This window comes from Lepisosteus oculatus, chromosome 27 (genome assembly GCF_040954835.1).
Source record: "Lepisosteus oculatus isolate fLepOcu1 chromosome 27, fLepOcu1.hap2, whole genome shotgun sequence".
In the NCBI taxonomy this organism is placed as follows: Eukaryota; Metazoa; Chordata; class Actinopteri; order Semionotiformes; family Lepisosteidae; genus Lepisosteus; species Lepisosteus oculatus.
This window is the reverse complement of record NC_090722.1, coordinates 5,118,633-5,140,736: the sequence shown is the minus strand read 5'-3', so window position 1 is coordinate 5,140,736 and position 22,104 is coordinate 5,118,633. Positions and strand designations below refer to the sequence as shown.

General features: G+C 47.6%; 2 protein-coding genes across 2 annotated transcripts in view; one reads left to right on the top strand and one right to left on the bottom strand.

The window, feature by feature from the left end:
* The window catches only part of sema6cb (semaphorin 6Cb), a 306,316-nt gene that overhangs the window by 269,633 nt on the left and 14,579 nt on the right, over positions 1 to 22,104 (bottom strand). The window contains exon 2 of the mRNA XM_069184905.1: positions 16,701 to 16,792. The gene's annotated coding sequence lies outside the window, so the exon portion shown is untranslated. The remainder of the gene's footprint in view (positions 1 to 16,700; positions 16,793 to 22,104) is intronic.
* LOC102684890 (soluble guanylate cyclase 88E-like) lies at positions 4,002 to 21,014 on the top strand. The gene is made up of 17 exons (XM_069185522.1): positions 4,002 to 4,091; positions 5,567 to 5,742; positions 6,603 to 6,735; positions 7,657 to 7,831; positions 8,597 to 8,688; positions 8,985 to 9,242; positions 9,975 to 10,125; positions 11,508 to 11,633; positions 11,773 to 11,893; positions 12,363 to 12,492; positions 13,313 to 13,459; positions 14,150 to 14,296; positions 15,468 to 15,624; positions 17,437 to 17,546; positions 18,743 to 18,832; positions 19,550 to 19,668; positions 20,648 to 21,014. The coding sequence occupies exons 1-17, from the start codon at positions 4,002 to 4,004 to the stop codon at positions 21,012 to 21,014; spliced, it is 2,589 nt and encodes an 862-aa protein (XP_069041623.1).

The window sequence follows — 22,104 nt, the reverse complement described above, 5'->3', positions numbered from 1 at the left end:
GGGGAAAGTTTTGCAATGATTTAATTGCGTCAAGACCTCCACAGGAAGTAGTTTTACATAAACGATCCTTTAAACATTTGGAACACAGAAGCTCTCTACACAAATGTCATTACGAATTCTAAACTGACTGTCAGACTTGATTAATAATGATAGTAAAAGGCAAATGTTTAAAAATCACTCATGTTGCCAATCTGTGAGTCATGATTATAGAGTAACCATCTTAAGACTGGTTTCCTATTAAAATTGAGGGCTAGGAGGTGGATCTCTAGTTTTCCATGATGAGGAGCATTTCCACTGAACTCAATAACAGGCTGACAGGGGTTTGCGCTGCCTCTCGGGGCTCAATTCCAGACTGCGACACCTTGTGTGTGGAGTATGCACGTTCTCCCAGCTTGGATATGTTGCTTAGGACAATGAACCGCATTAATCATTACTTAACACCGAAAACCGGGTTAGTCATACTAAATGCAGCATACAAAATACAACAGTGCTAATGTTAAGCATACCAAATAGAGCAACTCCATAAAGAAAGCTGGCTCTCGCATGCTAAAAGTTAAGATAAGAAAAGGCATCAGGCAATGTCATGAATGTCACATTTGCAGCTGGCTGTACTTCTATGCATAAGAACATTTTCTAGTAACGAAACAACTAGCCTCGTGCGACAGATTTGTATTTTTTTTTGCTGCAATTAAATCCAACTTTTTTGCGTTTTTTAAAAGGTCATGGTACAAAGGTCGATCCACTTGAGGAGAAACGAAAAAAAAAACATCCCATTTATAACCGTAATGGCAGCAAGTGCCACTATAACAATAAATCTTTCTGCTTCATGAAGGTAGAGCCAATCTGCATATTAGGCATGTAAATCCTAAGTGGCTCATTGTTCATCTGTCTTAACTAATGAGCTCCACTGTGGCCTCAGAAAGCCCTGCCTTTCACTGCGCTCAGCGGCAGCACAATTTTGAGATGATAAGCCTGATATAAACATTCAAATCATTAATCCTAACCCTTGCTGAAGCTCTCATCTGAGAGTTTTTCTTCTCCCCATCTAATTACTTTTTTCTCTTTTCAAATTGATTTTCAACCCACCCACCCCGAAATTATAACGGAGAAAGCCGTGCCAGGGTCTTTTTATATCGAAGAGATTATCCTGTAATGCCGTACTCTATCTCCCTGTAATCTGATCGCTGTCACCGAGATTAATTACCGAGGGCTGACGGTCTTTTTAATGGATGGATTCATAACTCCGGTGTCACCCAAGATGAACACAGCAGCTCGTGCAGAAACGCAGGTTTCCGACACTGTGAGACAGGGAAAATTGGTTTAATTTTGACTTTGACTGCAGCAAAAATAAATATTTCCAGTCTGAGGAGCGCTCTTTTCTGGCTTCCCGTAGCATTGTGAAGCTTGAAATCTCAATTCTTCTTTCACAATCATCTTCCTGTTTCCATTTACTGACAGCAGGCAGCACGTGACAGAAGCAGGTCTGCACCTTTTCTGGTTAAGTACACAGTGCCTCACGGACAGGACTCAACATGGTGTAAGACAGCAAAGCTGTTCCCTGACTCACTTCCTCCCTGCCAGCTTCTGACAAACCCTTACAGGAAGGACAGTTAGGACAGGTTGCAGGGGTTAAAATAACAGGCTGTGAAGGAAGCTGCGTCTTCAGGTTAAAGAGTTTTAGGTGGATCTTCCAAAATAGGGGGAGCCTGGGGAGGAGCACTGGGACCTCAGGAAGATGGTAAAAACAGCAGCTCACTGTGGCGTAAGAGGGTCAAGCCTGCTCTCAAGGGGAGGACTTGGTGCTTTTCTCCTACCGTGTCCTGGTCCTGCCAGGGGCAGCCCACCCACTCTCCATTTTCCACCTAATCTTTCTTCAAAGAAATCCACGCCCAGTGTATTGAGATAATGTTCTGTGTGTCTTGGGGGGTGGCTGTGACCTTGGACACTGGTGGGAAACCTTCTAGCTCAGGGATCTTTCACCGAAGATTTTAATCGGCAACCACGAAGCCATCAATTTCTATTCCACTGTGATCACTGAGAGAAGGGATAGAAATCTCAAGACTGTTCAGTTACCAAGGACCAAAGGTCCCTTAACTGAACAGATTACTTAACTGAATGATACTGTAACATACAAAGTGATCCTAATCTCTGCAAAAACCTGAAAAGACTGAGTGACCAATAAGACAAACTGGACCGGGGATCTCCAGGAAGAGGGTTAAACACTCCTGTTCTGGGGACCCCCCACCAGGCAGACCCAAAAAATTAGCCATGTACCCAGCCCAATCCAAATGACATTACTGCCTGACCCCACATCCAGCGATAACCAGCTATGTACAACTCCTCGCAGTTCAAAAGACTTCTGATTACAGCACATGCTCAGGGGGCCTACAACCACTGACCCCAGCTCACAGTAACCTAAACAGGATAACAGGATCCCTCAGGCAACAATGAAAGCAAAACAAAGGAAGCAGTGATTTAGGACACGGAGATGCGCTTTAACCCAAAGGTTTAACTTTAACCTGTCACATCATCCGGGTGGGGCTACACACTGGTGTTGGTGGAGGGGATCCCCATTACCTGCCAAGCACTTTGAGAGGAGAGTCCAGAAAAGCGCTATAGAAGTGTAAGGAATTACTCTTTTAAAGGTTTTGTTCTGAGCCGCAGTCGTAACGTTACCAGTGCTGCCCATGCAAGTGAAGCCTGGTGCTTTGGCAGAAGGTACAAGAGGGTTAAACCGGCCTCGGCCCCACAGTGAGCAGCTGCCTCTGACAAGCCCAGGGGTGAGACGCCACACGGCGGGCTGGCGCAGCTCTTGTGTCAAAAGCTGAAGGGCTGTGGCTGACTTTTTTGTGAGAAACCAGAAATTAAGACGCTTCCTCCTCCCCCCCCCCCCACGGCTCATAATCAATTTTCAAAACTGCCCCTGGTGTTGCCCAACAAAGGCACCCAAGGGTCCTGTAAGCAAATCGAGATGACGAAATCGAAGCGAAACACTTCACTTAGGGCGCTCTTACAGCACATTTAAATCCCTAGACAAAGAAGTGTCCAAAATGTCTTCATAAAAAAAATATATAATACGATTTAAAATATATATATGCATGTCAGTTAATAAAGCTCCCCGCCAGATATCAGTGCTCTGCTGCTGATCTTGCTCACTGCAACAGCACAAGTGTTGGTCATGATAAAGGCCTTGCTGTTGCCTGGGCGCCCTGGCTGAGTCACGGCATGCCCCCTCCCGAATGCAACGTACGAGGGAATCTGGGAAATGGATCAGTGAATAAATAGTGTTTGCATACACAGCAGACCCAGTTTCCTTGGATTTGACACAAGGCTTAAAACATGTTCCTTCGCTGGGGAAAACAAAACGTTGCCCGAGACTCGCACGCCACGTGAAGACGCGAGCACTTCGCCGAGAGGCAGTCCCAGGGGGCGACTCTCCGTTTCAAAAGGACTTCCCCTGCTCTTTTCATGTCATGCTGGCAAAGCGATTAACTGATGACAAAACCATCAACACGGCTGCCTGGATCCTGACAGCATCAAAACGGGAGAGGGAGGGGGCGTCAAAAGATCCTTCATGTTCAAGTAAATAAATGGAAGGAAAGACGCACAAATCAGGATGTCAACAGATGTTTCAGCCATAAATCAAGACAGACTTGGCAGCACTAACTGAGCTCCACTGGCAATATGGTGCAGTTACAGTATCAGGTCCACCTACATTTAATACAAATGCCCGTTCTTCCCCACCGTTCCCATTGTTTCTGTGCACTTCTGGGTACTTACATAGCAAGTGAGATCGCAACTACAAGCTCTGAAGTTGCTACAAGACGGATTAATTGATTAACTGCCCCGCCCCTCCCCCAGCCCAGCCGCTGAACCCCGCGTAACATCAGTCACCACAGACCTGCCCCTCCCGCGGCGCCTGCCAGAAACACGCCTCGGCGCTCCCGTTTTTAGCACGGAGAGCCATTGACATGACAAGGAATGAGCCTGGAGAGGCCGAAATGCCACAAACAGGTGACCACCCGGGGGATGGAGACAGGGAGAGGGGCACCCTGGGAAACCTGCCCTCCTCCTCCTCATGGACCGAGTCAGTCGGAGCTCTGTCTGCAAAGCACCGAGAGGCTGGGGGTAAGTGAAACTACCTTTTTTGAGCTTTTTGGGGGGAGACTGTTACAGCTTATCGGGGATCTGGGGTGCGGCAGCCAAGCATGTCCGAAGGGAAGAACCACAGATCGAGCCCGCTGGTTTGAAAATGTGCAGAAGAAAAGCCAGACGTTTACCATGATGGCGTGATCCGAAAACAGGTGATCCGGGGGAATTTGTTTCAGAAATGAAAATCTGCAGCCAGCCGGCAGACTAGCAAGCCCAGTGTAGAGAGGACTTGGTCAGACAACAAAACAGCATAAGCAACACTCAAAAAAAGCAAGAGTGATTTTCCATTGCCTCACTTAATCATGCCACAGGGATAGCTTCTTAATGGCTGGTGCATCAGGGGGCTCTTGGGGTTACGCAGTGCTGAGCTGATTGATGGGTAGAAATGGAATATAGGCCCCCTCCACAAGGCCATGTAAAACGCTAATCAGAGCTCTTTTTACAGCTAACGAGCTTCTGATGAGCTCTGGCCGGAGCGCGTTTATTTAGGTCCTTAGCCGCACGTTGAGAGCCGTCAACGGCACTGCGGAGAGCCAATTATTTAATTAGCAAAGGACCAGAGCGACATTTGTGTAATGCAGGCAAGAGTCGGATCTGAGCTAAAAAAACTAATGCAGTTTCTTTTAAAGGAGACAGCAATTTGATTAGCAAACAACGCTGCAAGCATGTCTCCACTACGTGTGAGATTTGAGATTATGTCCCCAAAAAGACAGTAACTCAGGTAGTAAGCAGGCTCTCCTATGAAGTAAACTGGGTAAACTTACAGGGTGGTTCTGTACCATGGATCACTCCATCCCAGTGCCCTGTGCTCTAACTACTACACAACTCTGAGACTCATTGGGGTACTTTAAGTCTCTTCTTTTTCTACGTCTTCAATGTGACTGCTGTATTTTCAATACAGCCTACTACGGTACTCTCTAACGAGGGCTGTGCAGGACCTGATCTGCGTTCGAGAGTAAAAGCACGATATCATTTTCAAGGGGGGAGGGGGTCACCCTTTGAAGACAGTAATGTTATAGCAAGCTACTTGCACAGGTAACTTCATGCCAAAAGAACAAAAACAAATCATTGAGGCTGCTTCCACCCACTGGCCAAAATATTAGGAACTACCCCCCCCCCCCCCCAACACCGGTGTGACACTAACCCTTGGTACAACCTTCTCTAAAGGCTAAAAGAATGGGATGAGAGTCGGGCTGCAATGATTTCAGAAACTTCATGGAAAACAAACCCATGACCTGTGCCAGATGTTCTCGCTTCTTGGCAGAGGTTCCTAATATCCTGGCCATTTGTGCTCCAGGGATCTAAAGACCACGTTGGTTGGGGAGCGTGTCTGCGGGTGGGGATAGGACCAGTGTGATTCTTGGGACAGACAGCTAACCGGGTCCCCCATCTCGCATTTCTCGTGCCCCAACAGCCGCAGTTAAACTGGACAGAAACCGTGGAGGTTCCCAATCCCCTGAAGATGTACGGGCTGTATCTGGAAGCGGTGAACGACTACATCAACGAGTCGTACGGCGAAGACGTCTGGAGGCTCATCGAGGCGCGGGCCGAGATCCCGCACCTCAAGTTCGTCCGCCACCAGATGTACAAGTAGGGGTCCACTTGTCTAGTCTGCTCCCCTTCCACCCCACTCACTGTCGCACCTGGGAACCAAAGCCAGAGGCCCCAGTTCTGATGGAGAGCGCTCTGGCCCAAGCATGGTCCTCCTCTACTGGGCCTCTTCTTTCTTGTCACTACTATCTAGATCATGTTGTTGCTCTACTTGATCAGCAAAAATCACAGGTCTGCGTTGGCATCAAAAAAATATCTGGCCGCCTGTCCCCCTACGTTTACCAAAACAGCTGAGCTGCTGAATTTAATAATAATAATATCCTTACATTTATGCAGCGCTTTCCTGGACACTCCACTCGAAGCACATTACAGCTAATGGGGTCTCCCCTCCACCACCACCAGTGTGTAGCCACACCCAGATGATGTGACAGCAGCCAGAGAGCACCAGTACACTCCCCACACACCAGCCCTGAGTGGGGAGGAGAGCATTAGCTGGTCCCGAGTTAGATGATCTCGGCCGTCCTGGCTGGACGGAGCAAAAATTTCAAGGAAGCACTAAAGCTTCCGACACTAAAGGGGCTCGCTCAGGGCGCAGGCCGAGCTCTGCGGTCCACGCAGCCCATTTCGAGGTACGGTGCAGCCCAGCTGGCAGAATGTCAGCTGACGAAACGATAGTCCATGCCGGAAGAGCGCCATCACAGGTCCTCATTCTCCCCTGTGGCCGTGACGCCAAGTCTTAAACCAATACTGGCCCGGTACTTAATGGGAAACATAATAGCTGGCGATCCCACCTGAACGGGTAGTAAACGCCTCCTGAATATGGCACTACATCATTACGGGCAAACTGCTCTATTTGTTGAGAGGGGAAGGCTCACTCTTGTGGCGCCTCTGTCCCACAGCGACAACCTGATCCTGCGGCTAGCCAAGGCGGCGGGCGAGGTGCTGGGGAAGACGCACGACGAGCTGATGTACGCCTTCGGGGTCTACATGGTGAAGAGGATAGGCAACTATGGCTACGAGAGGATCCTCAAGGTGAGAAAAAAGTATTCTGGAGCACTAACTGCCCTGGAGGATGGGGCATGGAGGCTTCTATCGGATTAATTGCCCTGGAGGGTGGGGCACGGAGGCTTGTTTAGGATTAATTGCCCTGGAGGGTGGGGCATGGAGGCTTCTATAAGATTAAATGCCCTGCAGGGTGGGACATGTAGGATAAATTGCCCTGCAGGGTGGGACATGGAGGCTTCTATAGGATTAATTGCCCTGCAGGGTGGGACATGGAGGCTTCTATAGGATTAACTGCCCTGCAGGGTGGGACATGGAGGCTTCTATAGGATTAACTGCCCTGCAGGGTGGGACATGGAGGATTAATTGCCCTGCAGGGTGGGACATGGAGGATTAATTGCCGTGGAGGTTGAAATGAAAAGGGCAACAGCCTGGGAAACCACCAGAGTACCATATCTCTGTCAAAACAAGAAAGCTGTAGAAGACTTAAACAAGAAGAAGTGGGGACATTTTCACTGACATCTCAGGAGTTTCACATTTACTTGGCCGTCATTTTTTAAAGGTTAAAACACATGAGATTCAAGTACATATGAAGGGTGACATAAGAGACATTAAAGTCCTGAATGCTCCTTAAATTACGTCCTACATTACACTAGCAGCCTAGCAGGACCCAACTTGTTTGGGAGTCAGTAGCATTAGAGAAGCATCTTATGTATGTGAGCAAAAATGACATTTTGTCAATACATTTTGTCAATGTATATTTGGACAATATAAAACATATTGAAGTTTTTAAAGTAGGCCTTCATTATAATGTGGAAGGTTTAATTCCAGTTGTTATATAGATTACAACTGGGATGAAACCAATTGAAGAATGATCAAAACTCAATACATAAACGTTAGTCTGAACCTCTGCATCGGAATTCGCGTTCTCCTTTCTTCGGCCCCCGTCAGGTGCTGGGCCGCAACGTGAGAGACTTCATCAACGAGCTGGACAACCTGCACGAGTACTTCCGCTTCTCCTTCCCCAAAGTCCAGCCGCCCAGCTTCTGCGTGGAGGAGGAGTGCGAGACCAGCCTGACGCTGCACTACCGAAGCACGAGAAAGGGCTTCACCCAGTTTGTTAAAGGTAGGCGCCCCATGGCCAGCCCAGGCCGGCACCGCCAACGGGTCTCGGACCAGAGGGCCTGAAACAGGCCATCGCATCCCCCCACCCTGGGGGAGAGCTGATCTCAGCTAGGTTTCTTGGCTCCATTAGATCAGCAGCAGCTTAAGGCCGTGAAAAAGAGATGCGTTGGTCTAGTTTAGTCTTAACTGGATCAATTTAACTAGCCCTGCCTTAAAGAGGGCAGGATTCTGGAAACAAGGGACACGTTCTGGGAAACTCTGCTCCCAAACACAGTACAGCCACCCCCGTCAGTATCTCCCCTACAGCATATGGAGCAGCATGTGAAACAAGGGCGTTGCACACTTTCATCCACAAAAAGCATGGTTAAGAGCACTGCCAGTGTGTCATGTGCAGCTGGATCAGTCTCCTAAGCTTGTCTGAGCTTTGGGGCTGCACAGCACCATACCAGACATCCAGCCACTCTTCCCATGTGGCACAGGAGGCCTGAACTCTGCTGGGAGTCCAGGTTAGTGGCGTCACTGTAATGGTGCTCACACTGTTTAACCAAATGCCATACGCAACACTACAAATAACTTTTTAAACCTGTTCTGGATTTGCTCTTAGCATACATAATGCAATGGTTCATAGAGCATCAAAGCACCAGTCTTCTTAAACTTTCAATGTCTGCTGGGAAACGCAAGCCCAGCATCAGATTGTCTTTTGTGCGCCTCTAACAGACAATAACACCATCACCTGTGTTCTCAAAACCCTGCCCCAACCCCCCAGGACAGCTGTCCCAGGTGGGCCGCCAGTTCTACAACACAGACATCGAGGTGGAGATCCTATCAAAAGAGGAGACGGAAAAGATGACCTACGTGGTGAGTGAAGAGCAACACACTTTTGTTTTCCCTGAATCTTTCCTTACCCACACCCCACCCCCCACCCATAGCCATCTTCCTGATAATTAAATGTCAGGAGTTTCAATTTCAATGGATTTCTGTCCCAATTAACCAGAGAATCCTAAGTTTCCAACTGCAGCCCACACCGATTCCCAAATTCTAAGATCTTGAAAAACTGGCAATTCTGGATTTTTTTGTTTTTAAAAGGGGGCATATGCCTTTCAAAGATCCTCTGACCACTTTCCCTACACTATTCTGCACTTTCTGCTCTTAAGGTCTACAAGATGAACTTCGACAACGCCGCCTTCAAGCATCGCATGCCACAGCAGAAGACGGCGCCAGGCTACGAGAAGCTGCCGATGAAGAGGGGCATCTTCTTTGACATGTTCCCCTTCAGCGTCATCTTCCGCAGGGACATGACCATGTACCGGATCGGGGACGGCCTCAAGGAGGTTTTCTCCGACCTGCAGGGGAAGAAGTTCAACGAGGAGTTCACCCTGGTCCGGCCCATGCTGGAGTTCAGCTGGGACAACGTGAGTGCGGCCTGCGTGCTGTCACCTCTCAGGGATTTAACGGGGTGAATGTGAATATGCACGGAATTGCCTCTGGTGCTGTCTGTGGCCCTCTCCGGACAGGCGCATGCTGTCCCTCTCTGGAGGTCATCCGGAACCGCATGTCTGTCTCTTGCTACCTCAAGCCTGCCTGGCACTGTTTAGCCTGGCCTCGCAATTGTTTGACTGTCTTTCTGTTCAGGTGACTATTTCTCTCGACTTAAAATGGAACAAGGTTCTGTCAACAGCCAATGTGGGCGACCGGCCAGGTCAACAATGCAGTCAAAAGAATGCTAAAATATAAAAAAGGTTTAACGTAATAAATTAGGAAAAGATTTCAACCACCAATGGATGTGCAAGCTAGTATTTGGGGGGAAGGGGCAAGGGAGCAAAGAAGAGATGATTCTTTTCGAAGATGTATAAAAACGTGCCGCAGAAATGCTCTATATAAATGATGTGGGTGTCTGTATTTCACATCCTAAAAAAGAGATCAGGAACCACAGCTCGGGCCCATGACCACGAGTGGAGAAAGGGATATATTGTAAGTGCCGATATGTACAGTACATTTCTGCAAATCTCCATTTTCTACAAGGCAAGACTGCTTAGTACCCTAAGTTGTCCCCAAGTGTCTTTCTAGCAGGACACAAACATGTGCCCCAACGCCTCTCCTTCTTCCTCTGTCTGGGACCTGTGACCATGCCGCTCTGTCCTCAGATCTACACTCATCTGAACAACGTCTTCGAGCTGCTGTCCAAAGCGGTGGTCGAGAGCAAACAGAAGATGAACATCCCCAAACTGAGCAAGAAGGAAGGAGAGGAAGCCGAGGAGAAGGAAGAGAGCGAAAAACCCAAGAAAGAAGAGAGAGGTACCTCCATTTGCACAAAACTCTTAATCACATGTATATCCGCTGTTCTTCCTTTCATTCAGACCCTTTTTTCCTGCTCAGAAACACAGTACCTTGCAAAGCAAAATGTGTGCTGCGTACTCTATATAACAAGTATCAGGCTCCTGGGCTCTCAAGTGGCTTAAACACTCTCAGCACAGGCTGGGCTCTGTAATCCAGAAGCTGAGAGATTGAGCCTATGTCCTTTTAAAAGCACAGCACAGTCCGAATGAGAATCTCCAAGCAGTGATGCACAAGCACAGCACTGCACAGGAGTAGCACAGGGATTAGTCATCCACTTTCACTTTCAGGTACTGGCAAAACAGTGTCACCTCCGACAGCTCAGGTCCAAAGGTTCTTTCATTTCGGTGCAACACTTTGTTCCAGCTAATCCTTGAGTACAGAAGTGGTCTTCTGCAGTTGAGGCTCATTAGCTGGAATACAGTTTGTACATTCCAGGTTATGAGCTGCATCCAGTGCTGTAAGAAATCAAGGCTGCTTTCTTTCTGCTGTGGGGTCTCTTTCATTGCATCAGCTGACAGATGCCTATTATTAATGGCAGCAAGGTGTTGCAGAGGTTAGTATTGCTGCCTCACAGAGCTGGGGCCCTAGGTTCAATTCCTGGGGTGCCAACAGCATTAAATTGGTATGTTCTCCTTGCATTTGTTTGGGTTTCCTTCCACAATCCAGAAACATACTTGTAGTTTAATTGGCTTCTGGGAAAACTGGCCTTGGTGTGGGTGTGCGCGTGTCTGTGTCTCTGTGTATACCCTACGATAGACTGGCATCCCACCCAAGGTGTATCCTGCCTTGTGCCTGTTGTTTGCCGGGAAAGGCTCTGGCTCCCCCATGACCTTGAATCAGATAAAGCAGTTAGAAAATGAATGGACGGATTAATGATTAGTCCATAATTAGTCTGACTTTGATGACTAATTACTGCCGATGACTACATGGCATAGCTGATGACTAATTGCCTTGAGAGTTTCATTACCCTTCAGATCAGTTCAGTAAAAGGTTGTAGAGGAACAACACAAAGCTTTGAACTGAAATGTGAGCTGAATGGACTCTTCGCTCTCAGCTTAGAATGTCTGCAGCACTGGGGTATTAATACATTGTTGAGCTCAATACATTGAGCATTAATATATTACTGTTTTAACGTGAGTTACACCCATTAAACTTTCGTCTGGTACACAGACTACAGAGACATGCAGTCTAAAAGAAGAGACAGAGAGAAGACATCCATGAGTCCACATTTGTAAAGGGACTTTGCACTAATGCCCTTTAAGCCAAGGTTTTAGGAAAGCAAGCCATGTTTAGAGGAGCCTGCGATTGAGTGATTCTTTGTGACCTCGACTCCCCTGCAGAGCTCAAAGCCATGGAGGAACTGAAGGGCACAGACCAGGAGTACAGCAGTGCCCTGGCTCAGTACAACAGCTCAGCCAACTCCGGAGGGGAGGACATCGAGCTCCTGGCCTTCCAGACCGTCACAGGTGGGCCAGTTCCCATCATTCCTTCTGCTAGGCTACGTCCCAGTAAGATACGGTCATAAACCATCTGGATTAACGATGAGGGTGGCCGAGAACCAAGCCTAACAAACGGGAAACAAAGACTCTTTCTCTCGCCCTCTAGGGAAATGCAGCGAGACCATTTTTGAGGACATGCGGGAGCCCCCCAAGAAGCCGCTGCACCTCAAAGGGCAGATGAAGTACGTCCCTCAGTGGGACTCCCTCATCTTCCTTGGGACACCCATGTAAGTGCAGTGGCAGCAGGTCCTGCAGCCTGTTTTCTCTTTCTTCCTCGAACCTGTGAAATAGCAGCGTACCCTCAACCTTGTACCTGGGGATTACGTTTCGAAAATGAGGAAATTATCAGTCCTGACATTTATTAATTAGTGAGCACTCTACCCTAACACCGTATAAGCAAAGGCCTCCAACCTTCACCTTGCAGATTAAAGTTTTGCTCCAGCCCAGATCTCAATTAACTGAACCAATTAGTGCTTTATCTAGTTCAGAGGATGGGGGCCTTCAGATGCTGTCTGAAGAGGACCATAAAGTCTAAATGTCTAGGGCGCTACAGTTATAGGGCGTGCGCTCATTTGCTTAAAACTTCATATCTAGTGATTCAGAAAAATATCATCATAAATGATTGTCTAGTATGGAGAAAAAGGACAACACGATCAATTCACCTGAACTTTCAACTGTCTTTCAATCTCCCTCTAGTATTGAGACGGTAGAGGACATGATTAAAATGGGGGTGTATGTGAATGACCTCAACCTCCACGACTCCAGCAGAGAGCTCATCCTGGCTGGGACCCAGCAGTCTGCCGAGCTACAGCTAGCCCTGGACCAGGTACAGTACAGCACATACCAGGACAGGACCAGGAAGTGAGCAATGGCACTGCAGAGTCACTTACAACAGTGAACATGACAGGAGAAGCTTCTTAGTGGGTTAAGGGCAACATCACGATTCATCAGCAGAGCCCAGCCAGGTTTGAATCAGGGTTCTCCTGTTAACAGGCCATTTACCTTCACTACCAGATCATACCCACTAAGATTAACACTGCACAAAAGCGTAGAGTGCTTGACTTGTAACTTGCCACCTTGACTAAAGTATTTTGCTCCACGTGCTCCAGTAACTGGGCTCTCTCCAGGTCAACACTACAAATGTGAATACACACTTAAATTGATAAAAGCTTACGACTGAAAAAATCGACCAAAATATTAGGAACCCAATAATAAGCCGGCCCCCTGCGAGAGGCAAGAACATTGTTCACAGCCTAGTTCCATGTCAACATTTAGATGACACTCATTGGAATCTGAGACAATAAGGAGTGGTGTGAGGCACTCAGCTGCATGTTGAGGATCAATAAGGATCCAGGGGATTGAAGTCAGCAGGAAAGGGAATCAGAGTCTGTCATGCTCCTCATGCTCACAAGTCCAGCCATGTCTCAGCAGTCACAGAGAGAGACAATTTGCTTGATCAAGGTTTTTAAGTAAACAGTTCCTTTGAGATGCGGTAGCTACAGCACCTTATGAGCATTTTGGTGGAATCTGGGATTTTGCCCAGACAGCACGGCACATGCACAACCATCTCTAAAGCCCCAGTGGCTCAGACAATCTGTGTGTCCTAAGGGACAAACACCTTGCTCTTTCGCCACCCCACACCCCAGGAGCAGCAGAAGTACGCCCAGCTGCAAGAGATCATCAAGAAGCTGGACGAGGAGAAGAAGAGAGGAGACTCACTGCTCTACGCCATGATCCCCAAAGCTGTGGCCGACCGCCTACGCAAGGGCATCACAGCGCTGGAGACCTGCCAGGTGGTGAGATGGGCGGAGCTGCGGGTCCACTCGCAGGGATGTAAGGGAGACTGCGGGGGATGGTTAACGAGAGAAGCTGCGTCTGGCCCAGCTTCCTCGTTTGGATTCTCAGTTGCTGGCTGAGCCTTGGATTCTCATCCTGTTCTTGCTTGTTTCACCGTTGGTCCAGAAGCCAGTCCTCTGAGTTGACTTTGTTTAGGTTTTGAAAAATCCCATGTAGTATTCTCTGTTTAGGTCTGAAAAGATTCAGTCCCTTTAACCTGTCTGCAAAAGACACTGCTTTAAGGCCAGTTTATACAACATTAAACTGATTGAACGTTGATGCAGCCAGAGTCTTCTTTCCATCTCTGACTTCATACTTGGAAAACAAAATAGCCTGGACCGTGATTCTGCTGCAAACTTTCTGAGGCCCAGTGGTCGAGGTTTCCTTCCAGAATAGAAGCTTCAATTTCATGGGAGATTTAAAAGGTTTGAAAACTTAAGTTCAGTTGAGGCTTTTATCTACTGATGTCTGATCATCAGACTTTTCTGAAAAGAAGCCAAGAGACAGCAGAATCACTCTAAGAAAGGATGGCGATGCAGACCAACCTCTTACCCTTTTTCTCTCTCCCCCCCTCTTTCTCACACTCACTCTCTCTCCTTTTATCCGTCTGTACTCTCTCCTTTGCCCCTCTGTGTGTTGGGATCCAGGTGTTCCCAGATGTGACCATCCTCTTCAGCGACGTGGTGAAGTTTAATGAGATCTGCATCCACATCACGCCGATGCAGGTGGTGGACATGCTGAACGAGATCTACATCGTGTTCGACACACTCAGCGAGAAACACAACGTCTACAAGGTGAGCGGAGCCACTTGGGAGAAGGAAGGCAGCACGAGCGATATCTTTGCACACTGATCATTCATCCACAGAGCAACAATGTTGCGAACTTGTTGCACTGGGGTATCAGCTATTTAAGAACTGATAAACCCGCACATTTTTTAAAGGAGGCAAGAAAAAGAAAAGTTTAAAATCTTGTTAGTTTGCTAGTATCAAACCAATCCAAGGATCTCACTAAGCCATTTCTTGAAAGTAGCCAGGGTCAACAATATGTATGGGCAGCTTGTTTCAGGCCCTACAACTTTTTGCAAAAAGACATGTTCTAAATTTGAACTTTACAGGCTTGTCCATCTCTACTGGTCCACAGAACACGGTTACCGACTACAGACTCTCATGCCCAAATTCCCCTCCAGTCTTTTTCACATCCAGGCTGCCCTCATACTCAAGAGTCGTGTTCAGTAACATGACGCCTGCTTATTTCAAGGATGCCCATGCTGAAGAAACACAATGCAGATAATCTCTTGATATACAGCAACCAGTAGGAACGCAATCTTTGAACCATCCCATCACCAGTCCTCCCTACAAAAAGGATGAAATCATGCAGAATCCACACATCCCAAAAAGTTAATTCTGTGGCGAACAGATGACTGGAGAGATTAGATTGTTTAGGAGAGCTACCCCCCTTCATCACTCAACCGGAGAGCCACTACTCTAAACAGTGCCACTTCAGACTGAATAGTCATAACAAAACTAAAACCTTCACTCTACAAGACAATTCTGTGTATTTTAAGCATTGGAGAAGATAAAACATGATTTTGCTTGAATAAACAGGAGGTAAAATCCCCACTTTTTCTAATATGTTCGACCTCTCCTTCAACACTCTTTCTAATCTGTTACACATCCACTGATCTCTTTAACATTATCAAAGCATCAATGAAGGCAGTGGCAACGGAAATAAAAGGTATAAACAATGAAACAGTAGACAACTCCTCATTACAATCAATTCAATCGCAGGATTCTCTTAACCAGCTAATCAAATGCTCGATCGGCAATGAGCTCAATTATATACAATTAAGCAGGTGGTTGTACCACAAATCTGAAGTGGAGTGGAATGTCAAAGGGACAGTATTTGACTTGCTTTGCCACAGTGATATTCACAGGGTCACCAATTTCTGACTCCCCCACCTCCTAGGTGGAGACCATCCGGGACGCCTACATGGTAGTGGCTGGGGTCCCCAACAAGACCACCTTCCATGCCCACCACATCTGTGATATGGCACTGGACATGCTGAGCTCCATCGACCACCTCAAGGACCCCTCCACAGGGGACAACATACAGATCCGAGTGGGTAAGACAGAGAGAGAGAGAGCTGGGGGACATTCCACACCCAACTCCCAACCCCTCATTTACCACACCAGCAGGCAGCAACTCGGCTCCTCTGTGCTTCAGCCAACCACTAAGCACATTAGAAATACCCAGCAGCCTCAATTAAACAAAGAAGGGGCCAACCAGCAATTAAGTTCTGGTCGGATCAAAGTCCTGTAATGGCATGGACTAAATACAGCACCTTTTACACCTGTTCCAGACCCTTGCTAACACAACCTTAGGCACATAATCTATGAACATGCCTGTGTTAAAAGACACTGCAAAGTAAGGAAGCAGTATCTATACAAATACTGAGAGCCTGGAGAAAAGTATTAAATTGCTATCCAATTAATGAGGTAATTACACTAATTACATAGCTGAGACCCAAGCTGTAGCAAAAACCAAAGGAGTTTCATACCCCTGTTCTTCTAAGCCATTTAAGAAATGAAAGGTATATTACAGTTTGCTTTAACTAATCCTAAATCAAAGTGATTGTCAGCATCTGTTAATTAAGTAATTAAGACCTCATCCAGGAATTACATTATTTTTAATGTTGTAAGTCCTGTAATGCAATGGACTTGATGTGCCAAGCTTGACCGCCTCTGAACTATTATGATTATTAATTTAGCCCTGATTTTTTTTTGGGGGGGTTGGGGGGATTTCCCAACACCCTGTCTGCTCCAGGCTGGAGCTGGTTGGTCACAGAATTCCAGCTGGAGTAACCCTAGTTCCGTATTGCACCAGAGCTACTCAACAGACAAGCTTTCTGCTCCAAGCCGCTTCTGCAATCTTTACTACGTAATCACTTTACTACAAGATCAGCAGAAAGACAAACTGTGGTCCAAGGGAGGGGGATCAGAGGGGCCCAAAAAGGCCAAAACAGTAACAGCCCTGTTTAGTTAATTGAGCCCCTTAATGTAAGCAATAACATGCTGATTAAGACTTTTTCCAGACCCCGGTGTTGTCTGTATTTACTCCAGCAGACCTCTTAATTAACGTGTGCTGATGACTTACTTCATCTGACCTTTTCGCATCGTGTTCACCCTTCAAGTTACTTACTTGTCGACTGAAATCTCTTGGGGTCGGAGAACAGTGACAGCGCCGAGATCGATCACAACGATCCCTTCAGACGGCTGCACCTTGGCTGCCTCCTGGAATGAAAACGAGCAGACGCTAGCAGTAACGCCTCAGTCTGAGGGTTACAAATGACGAACGCATGACGGACAGTGCTGAAATATCCATTAAGAAAGGAGCTCTTCATAAGAACAATGCACCTCTTTCGTGCAATTCATCGTGAGCAGGGCTCGTTTCATTAACACTCCATTAATGTTAGCAAAAGTGCTTTGCAGGCACCACATCACTTGAATCTAGTCTAATTAATCTCTGAAGCAGGAGTTCATATCCGTGGAACGTAGATTCACCTTAAAGAAGCGGCTGTATTATAATACTCTCTTATGTCTGCACTTTTAAAGCTTTATGAATATACTGGAGAGAAAAAGAGCGAATGCATGCCAGTTTACCCTCTGCAGGACCAGGTGAGAGTATGGAAACAAAAAGCATTTAGTAACAAAAAAAAAACCACTGCTGGGAAAGCAGGGGTTCTCCCTTGAGACTCTAAAGGTTGTGCAGACATGTGAAGCTCCCGATGCCGAGGACCTACACTGCCCTCAGGGCTTTCCTTGACATTCCTTGTTACTTCAAGCCTGTTAAACCCTCTCGAGAAACGATAGCGCCTGCGAACCGGCTCCCGCGGCGGCAGCGGGGTGTAACCCTGCGCGTGTCGTCTCCCCCACAGGGATCCACTCCGGCATGGTGGTGGCCGGCGTGGTGGGGCTGAAGATGCCGCGGTACTGCCTGTTCGGGGACACGGTCAACACGGCGTCCCGCATGGAGAGCAACGGGGTGGTGAGTGGGAGCGTGCGTAGAGCTCCGTTCCGACACCGAGCACATGAGCGTTGTGGGGGTTGGGGGGGGAGAGGGCAGGGCTGCACGTGTGGAGCAGAAACGATTCTTCCCGGCCATCCAAGAACACAACGTGCCTGCTGGATCGCTCTCGTTTTCCCAGGGCTGGGACCTCTACGGCCAACGTCCGGAGCCACCGAAGAAAAAAGCTAAATCCGTCCAGTGAAGAACTGGCAACTGATTTTTTTTTTCCCAGAGATCTTAAGTTAAAGTAATGAAGAGACCTGATAAATGTGTGACCTTTAGGAAGCACACCAGGGCAGCACCCTCTCTCCCCCTTCCACAATAAAGGGCATAGAGACGTTTAAATCGTGACAAATTAGATTAAAATCCGGACTCAGCATGTAGTTCCTTCCCCACCTAATAAGATTTCAAAAACAATGTGCTGCTGAGTCCCGTATGATTAACGTGATCAGGTGGACAGTCACCACACTCATTATTCCTTAAAAACCCTCAGGTCAGAAGAAAACGGAAAAATCCTGTAATTACAATGCAAAGTCTTGAAATGCAAATGCAATAGCAAGTCCTCTCGGACTGCTCTTACCCCAGTCCCAGAGGGCCAGAGACTCCAGGCTGTCTTTTGCGATCGTCTCCTAATGACCTAAATCAACTAGACGCTGGATTAACTGCAGCAACTGAACAGCTTCTCCCAGCTCTTCAGGTGCTGCTGGTCTAAATACACACTGTGGCCCTTAAGGCCTGGAGGGTGAACCTTGGACACCTAAATAATGGCACCAAGTGATTCCTGAAATAAACCGCCCACACGACTAACATTAAAGATGCTTTCCAATACTTCAAAATGAAGGAAAAGAATGCACTCCCAGGAATCATGGAGCTGCTGTCCAGTAAAACAATTAAAATAATGCCAGCAGGACAACCCATTCTCTATTCCAAAATAAATGTCATTTCACAATTCACAACATGGACAGCACTGTGGTTACCACTGCTGGATTCCAAAAGCCCTGGATTAAGCTAATGAGGTACCAAGGAGCTTGTTAGTTAACAGACTTCCGCTACAAAAAAGAAACTGTGTGCAGGAAGGAGTCTCCAGGACCAGTAAGGGGTTGTGAGGGAGTTCGGTCTGCAACTCTCCCATGACGTTTCTCCTTTGCTGGTATCCTGCTCTTTGCCCCCTGCAGGGAATGCAGATCCACATCAGCCAGACAACTAAGGACCACTTGGAGCACGAGCCGTACATCATCGAGGAGCGGGGAAAGATCTTCGTCAAGGTACGTCAGCAGTCAGCAGCAGGAAACCCCACGGCAGACGAAACATACAAGCGAAAGGTTCCCTCGATTTCTCACGGCCATCATTAAAGGCGGAGAAGCCAGATTTGAGCTTGTGAGAACATCTGCAACATCTCCCAAAATCCCTTTAATACTCGACATCACGGCTTCCCTGCTCACGTGTGCATGGATGGGGGGCGTCAAGTCTGGCCCTCTGTTCTTCCACGTCTCTTTCCCAACGTCCACAGCTGAAGGGCAGGAGAAGGGAGTGGACTGGACGAGTCAGAGCTTAGTTGGGTCACTTTGACTCTAGTCAGAGGTACTGTATTCAGCTTTTCAGAAAAGAAATCCATTAAGTGATTCAAAGGTTATAAAGTTGGTGAGCAAAGCACAGGGACTCATCAAAACCAACTGGGCACCCACACTAAATACTTTTTGGTCTCACAAAAGATAAGTAATGTATAGCATGAATTCCTAAAGCAAGCAGAGATACTGTGAACCTGCAAGACAGGCTAGGCCTGATCCTGTGAAAGAATGACTGAAACATAGAAGAAAACAGCAAGCAGTGACGGACTAAATGACACACTCTAGTAGTTAGCTTTTCTCACGAATTGACGGACACCTAGAAAAGCCCAAAGTGGGGAGTTCTGGGAGGAACAGGCAATCATGCTCTCAGCAGCACCTGGCTTTTTCTCCAGGAGTCTTGTCTTCCTCCTCCAGGGCAAAGGCTACATGAAGACATACTGGCTGAAGGGCAAGAAAGACCTTTCCTTCAAGACGCCCGCGGAGCTGCGGTACAGCAGCGAGCAGAGGGACTCCGAGGACCGGAGCACGAAGAGGTAAGCCCAGCAGCGCTGCAGGCCGAGCGCATGCGCGAGCAAAACCCTCCCACAGCCTGGCTTTCTCCAGTGAAAGAAACAGGGTACGCGGCGCAGACATGGTTCAAAACAATTCAGAAAGCTGTAGCTGAGCTGTGAGAGTGGGATTCAGAGATCAAGTGCATTTGTAAACGTTCTTCGAAAGATTGAGCCCCTCTTTGCTGATCAAAGCGAGACCTTCCAATCACACACCCAGCACCGTGTGACCCACTCGGCTCAATCCGATGCACAAACCGTACAGTTCTGAGAGGGTCAGGACCAGGTGAAATCGTCTGGCTTGCGTTTTTGCATGAATGCTGGGGTGGAGGTTTTGCTGACTTAGCAGGGGCTGAATGGAGAGGAACACAAATGCATTTACACTCAGGTTGGAGTGTAGCCAAGATGAACAACAGCATCAGTAAGGCAGCCTTTCACATACAAAAGGGACGTTACTACTCCTGGCATTGGGACACCGCACCACCGCCACCTGCTGTTTTCAGGTGCTTAGGTGCTGTTTAGCTAAGCTCTGTGACAAATCTGAAGACTTCACAACTGATTCATTCTAACTAACTTCTGTTTTACCTTTTCCTGCTCATCAAAATCCTTGGAGGTTTCCCTTTGAACTGAACAAAACTTCAGATTCCAACTTTTAAAAGCAATTTCCAATTTGGCAACTGCTCAATCAAAGGTCCGATTAAATGACTAAGCATGAGAAACTTGCAGTGTGGGGGAATCAAAAGATCCCACGAAGGCCTGAAAGACAGTATTTAGTATCTATGATTGTATATATAAGAATATACTACTATACTGCCATATTACTAGAAACATCACGCGAACTTATAGGCCCTAAATTAGCCTGACCGAACGCAGGGAGAACGTTGTGATAAAAGTCAGGATCTTGGATGTGGTTTCATCACTCGCTAAGTCTCTATGTTTTGCCCCCCTCGCGCTCGCCGGTTAGCAGCTCAGCCTCCAGCAATGCCAAGCGCTCCACCTCCAACCTCAACATCCCCAACGAGGACCAGGCGGAGTTCAAGCCCCCCGCGGAGGCGTCCCCGGAGGCCCTCCCGCCGCTGGAGGGGGCCAGGGAGGCCCCGCCAGCCCCCGTCGAGCCACACGACAAGGACAGGGTCAGAAAGACGAAGAACCACAAAGGGGGGAAGGCGCAGCCGGGCTGCGGCAACGCACAGGAGAGCGGGGCGCCCCCTGCGGGCGCCTCCGAGAACGCGGGCCCGGCCCTCTACAGCAAGAAAAGAAACCACGGCCATCGACACAGTCGACTGCCGGGCAACCTCCCGCTGCGCAGTGTCACTTGTAGGCTTGTCTAAAAAAAAATCTCCGACAGGTTTTGCCCACCTGGCTTGTGTTCTTATCTCGAATCTCTCCCACCCCCACCCTGCCCCAGGGCCAATGGGTTTTACCATCTCTCATATGTATCACTGACTACGCCTGCCCTGTATTTTTTGAAAAATATGTTCCCCCACCAGTCCCAACGTTTTCCAAAGAATAGGCTCAGTTTAAAGACATTGCCTTCATCCCTGGGTTGAATGGTAAAAAACAAAAGAAAAAATAGCAAATTTGCCAAGAAAATTGTATTTAGATGCTTAGTTCCTCATTTGGTTCAGTAAAAAGGACTTTACCTTAAACTCAGCCATGAGCAGTGGTGATTATCACCATCTGTCTTTGTTATTAGATAGTTGTCAGTTCACCAAGACACAGCTTCATGACTAAAAGCGGTGTATAAAACAAAGCCAAGTATCACACAGTTGACACTGACAGCCGCCGGCACAAAACGTTCATGAACGTCATTCAATCCGCCACTGGGGGTCACCACTGTGCCACAGTCTTCAAAGAGAGCAGGAGAAACTAATTTAAGACGGGGGAGATGTGAATGAATTACTGTACTTCCTCTTGATTGAGTAACTGCTATCTATTCTTGTAAAGCCAAGTCAGAGGGGCAAAAAAGCAGTCACAAACAGGGGAGACCTGCTCACAAGGATTTCATCCAGCTGTCTCCTGAAGGATCCTAGGGAACTTAATTCCCTGTGGTTTCCACTTGTCTCTTAGGGTCCTTTTCCTTAACAGCCCCAGATAAAGTCCTACAGGCTGACTTTGATTACCTCTAATGATTTTATATACTTCTATAAAATACTCCGGCACTGTCCCTGCTCACAACTAAACAGATTTGGCTCCTCAAAGCTGCTTGTGTACGACACCTCCTTACAACCAATAATTCATCTTGATGGTCTTTCAGGAACAAATTACAAAAACTGCACAGTCGTTTTTTTTGCAACGCAGTAACCACATTGATACACAATTAAGAAAAATTACCAACAAGACATAGCTGGCTGACAGCTGATGCCCTTTGATAGACTGCCGTCCTGTACCAGGGTGTAAGAGCTCCGGCTCACCTGCGAC

Bases quoted from the DNA above. Each gene is read 5' to 3' on its own strand.
- LOC102684890 (XM_069185522.1), top strand. From the start codon at position 4,002: ATGCCACAAACAGGTGACCACCCGGGGGATGGAGACAGGGAGAGGGGC. The intron at 13,460-14,149 runs GTGGTGAGATGG...GTTGGGATCCAG, and splicing joins CAGCGCTGGAGACCTGCCAG to GTGTTCCCAGATGTGACCAT. The intron at 19,669-20,647 runs GTAAGCCCAGCA...CTCGCCGGTTAG, and splicing joins GAGGACCGGAGCACGAAGAG to CAGCTCAGCCTCCAGCAATG.